This window comes from Phytophthora parasitica (genome assembly GCF_000247585.1).
Source record: "Phytophthora parasitica INRA-310 unplaced genomic scaffold supercont2.53, whole genome shotgun sequence".
NCBI lineage: Eukaryota > Oomycota > Peronosporomycetes > Peronosporales > Peronosporaceae > Phytophthora > Phytophthora nicotianae.
In genome coordinates this window covers 2,817-6,552 of record NW_008649039.1, presented here as the reverse complement: position 1 = coordinate 6,552, position 3,736 = coordinate 2,817, and the positions used below count along the sequence as shown (strand labels likewise).

Sequence of the window (3,736 nt, the reverse complement as noted above, 5' to 3'; positions counted from 1 at the left end):
CTCGAGATAGCTCAGCGCCAAAATCCAGACATTAAGAAGGAGGATCTGTCTTCGGAAATGACTAGGGACACTCAGAAAGGTATGCACTGGTCGTTGCTGTGGTTGTACAAACACATAGATGTTCTACAGTGGTTCCGCGACGACGGCGAGAACCAATTCCCCTTAATGGCCCTGCTAGCGTGCATTCACCTAGGAAAAATCTCGTCTTCTGCGTTCCAAGAGCGAGTGTTCTCCACGGGAGGGATTATCATGGGTCAACTTCGTACAAGAACAGGTAGCAGACGGGCGGAGAAGCAGCTTTTACTGAGACACAACAGAAGCAAAATTGTGAAAATGAAGCAAGACGCGTGCAAGGCGCGTGACGCTCCAAAAGATGCAGAGTAGTACTTTGAGTATTAGTAATAATAGTACTAATACTACTACCGTGTTGTGATTGAGTACTGATATTAGTATTACTGGTAATAAAAAGATTGAGCCAGTATTACAAGTACTATTACTACCACCTTTTTTCAGAAACTATTAACCTCTGCCTGAAATTTTGATTTTAGACCACGCTAAATGGAACAAGGCAAACCAGCAGATGGCCAAAATTGAAGAGATTGCAGAGCTCAGCGGCATCGAGCGCTGGAAGGCGCAGCGCCTCGCTCGAAAGCTCGATGGAGACGTAGGCTGCGCGGTATTTATAATCGATATCACTTGGACACTGTACTGATGCTTTCCTGTAGATTCAGCAGCTCAAGGTCGCGCTGAGCGAGCTGGACACAGTGAAGCCGAAGAAGGTGCGCTGGCATTTATTTTGCTTATAGCTTTAATATGTTCTCATACGTACTTTTATCTATAAATCGTGGTGATGCTTGGACGACAGACCACATACACTAAGAAGGCTAACGTGTTCTTTCTTGAAAAACGCAATGTCATCGTCAAGAACAAGAAGAGTAAGCTGTTGTTGGTCGGAGTTGTTCACAGCGCAGGTACTCACGGTATTCGTGATACCCCAGGCGAGCTGAAGGGGAAAGAGAAGAAGCGACACGATGTCGGGCTCAAGCTCCGTAATTCCTCGCAGTAGCTCAATAGCTTCGAGGATGTCCAATGTGCCTCTAGTGCTACTCCAACGACGTACAAATTTACATGCTGAAAAGCAATCACTTGAAAGGACACTGGTCTCAATCATAACATCAACAAATACTACTACTACATGTAGTAGTGCACTATCTCCGAAGTGGGGAATCACAATGTTCGTCGATGGTGTCGTGACGATCACGCAGCAAGCTCGTGCATTTGTTTAAACGTTTCTAGTCTACTTGCTCAACAAAAGCGCACGCGAGGCATTACCGCTAGGTGATATCACCTCGTAAGTAGGGTGTCGCTGGTGGAGGAGGCGCGGTGGCGCAATCGTCTGTTCACCGGCGAGCTCGCTAAAGACTTGTGCACGGCCGAGAGGAACTTGGCATCTACGTACGTGGTCACGAGCTCGTGGACTTCTTGCGCTAGCAGCTCCCGTTCCTTTCGAAGTACCGCAACTTTATCGGCGTGGGCTGTGATGTTGAAGAGGAAATAAACGTTTTCGACAATGGAGCGACTTTCTTCCAGGACGCGGATGTGCGAGTAGAGCAGCAGTGGTAATCCAACAGCCAGTACATACGCGTACGAGGATCCAAGGAAGTACCAGGTTGCGAGGATCAGCACGAGCCAGTGCACGGGGACCAAAACACTACACGCAAATCAACAAGTTAGCGGAATTAGTAGCATATTCACACTGAAGAAGAGCTCAATTGACTTACGCAGCAGCGAAAATCTTAAACATAGACTTTGATTCCACGAATCCTGCGAGGCTGTTCATCTTCGTTCCTGTGCAGCAGAAGAGAGATATCGGTTAATTTTTTTCTTAAAAACAAGCTGCACAGCTTAGAGTCCTCGACTTACCAATAAAATAGTACGGAAGATTCAGCAAAAGCCCGGGTGTTGCCAGTGGTAGCAGCACAAGTAGGTACAGAATTCGCTCCAAGAATAATTGCAAAAGTGACTGCTCCTTCGGCATTGGCAAATTCACCTCTCGGTCTTTCAGCCGCAGCTTTTCCAGTTGCTCTTTGTATCGCAAAACTTTTTCACGGATCGTTGCAATTCGCTCCTTTTGCTCATCATCTTGGGGTTCCTTTTCCAGCATATTGATGATGTATTGTGTCAAGCGAACTTCTTTGTTGGTGTCAATGGATCCAGGGGTGTTGAGATAGAGGCGTCGCATCATTCGCGCCACGTGGATTGTGCTGAAATCAGACGCGTTCAAGGTCACATCGTGCATGCGTTCCTCTAGCTGAAGGGTCAACCGCTTCACCTCACCGTGTTCGTCCTGCTGAAAAGCTTCGGTTTGCACCATTTCGGGTGTGATGACCATGGGCGAGCCGAATTCCAGCGTCATCTGGCTTCTGAAGTGATCCTTATTGAAATAGTTGAGACCCAGAGGGATGATCGGGATGGGTTGATCATAGTGCTTAGCGAAACCTGTCGCGACACGCACAACACCCGTGCGCAGTGACAGCATCTTTGGCGCCGTGTACGACGTTCCTTCAGGGAACAGCACCATGACGTTACCCCCAGCAAGTACACGCCACGTATGTTCAAACATCTTGCGGTTGGCCGCCTCCAGCTCCTCTGGGGTCTTATCTGAGTCCACATCGGCAAGACTTGCCTCTTTGCGTCGCGGGCGATAGACCGGCACGGCGCCGAACTTTTTGAGGAAGAAGGCAGCGACAGGGTTGCTGAAGAGCGAGCCCTTTGCCCAGACGTACGGGTTTCGGCCGTGGCTAGCGGCTTCAGTCATAACGAGGATGGCGTCCACAAGCATATTGGGGTGGTTCGGGCACAGGATCACAGGCCCCTCGCGCGGGAAGTTGTTGAGTCCATAGACTACGATTTTGCGGAAGTACGTGTGTAGCAGCAACCGCAGGAAGCGCGCCACGATCTTGTAGCCCTGCGTCACGAGGACTGCAAAAGCCAACGCAAACCACAGTAGTGTAGACAACATGTAGCGATCTTCGGTGCAGGTTTTGGATGGCGGATCTAAGGCGAAAGCTGCAATGCTCGTGGTATCTGCTTGGAGGCGGCGCTGAGAAATGATACACCGGCTGCGGAAAACTGATGATGCTCAGAAGCGAATGGGTTAGACGCATTTCCTCTGTAATGGCATATCGGGCCTTCTGTATAGCATATTTGGTGTGGCTGCTCTGTCAAAACTGGTACAATATTATAGGACGATGCTACATCAGGTATAGAAATATCGATCCAGGTATTGTCCATGTATCGAAATAAATTACTTACTACGTAATTTAAAAACCATTGTGAAGTGAGGTAATTTGGATCGTTCCTGAAGCGATTGTCTGATTCCCTGGTGGACTAATCCATGTAGCGATCCATGTATCGAACCATGTACCGTCTTATCGTAGTCATAGGCGACGTTTACTCAAAGGTGACGGTGATAATTGGCCAATAGGGGCGTGATATTTCAACCATACGGTAATAGCTAATTATAGTGCTCGGTTCTGCTAATTGACTGTCCGGGAAGAGCACTTTGAAACAGAAGCCAACAACACATTTCTGTGGTGAAGCGCTTGAGAAATTTGGAGAATGTGAGACGGATGGAAATGGACCAATCAGCTGCGAGGGGTCGCCTACTTCAAGTGCGCAACCAGAACAATCATTCTGACTCGAGCCATCATTCTGGAGGCACCGTCATTCTGGT

The 3,736-nt window shown here is 48.4% G+C and overlaps 2 protein-coding genes across 4 annotated transcripts; one reads left to right on the top strand and one right to left on the bottom strand.

Moving 5' to 3' along the window:
- The first annotated feature begins 513 nt into the window (after nucleotides 1–513).
- On the top strand, nucleotides 514–1,821 carry PPTG_16008. Of its 2 annotated transcripts, XM_008913241.1 has the most exons (4): nucleotides 514–664; nucleotides 726–779; nucleotides 866–935; nucleotides 999–1,821. In XM_008913241.1, the coding sequence occupies exons 1-4, from the start codon at nucleotides 581–583 to the stop codon at nucleotides 1,064–1,066; spliced, it is 276 nt and encodes a 91-aa protein (XP_008911489.1). In that variant the 5' UTR covers nucleotides 514–580; the 3' UTR covers nucleotides 1,067–1,821. The 2 variants fall into 2 exon arrangements, with proteins under 2 accessions (XP_008911489.1, XP_008911488.1); XM_008913240.1 differs by having other exon boundaries at nucleotides 866–1,821.
- Nucleotides 1,143–3,175, bottom strand: PPTG_16007. 2 transcript variants are annotated; one of them, XM_008913238.1, is made up of 3 exons: nucleotides 1,924–3,175; nucleotides 1,782–1,848; nucleotides 1,143–1,711 (listed from the first exon to the last, which is right to left on the bottom strand). In XM_008913238.1, exons 1-3 carry the CDS (start codon nucleotides 3,020–3,022, stop codon nucleotides 1,345–1,347), a joined length of 1,533 nt encoding a protein of 510 aa, XP_008911486.1. In that variant the 5' UTR covers nucleotides 3,023–3,175; the 3' UTR covers nucleotides 1,143–1,344. The 2 variants fall into 2 exon arrangements, with proteins under 2 accessions (XP_008911486.1, XP_008911487.1); XM_008913239.1 differs by having other exon boundaries at nucleotides 1,782–3,175.
- Nucleotides 3,176–3,736: the final 561 nt, after the last annotated feature.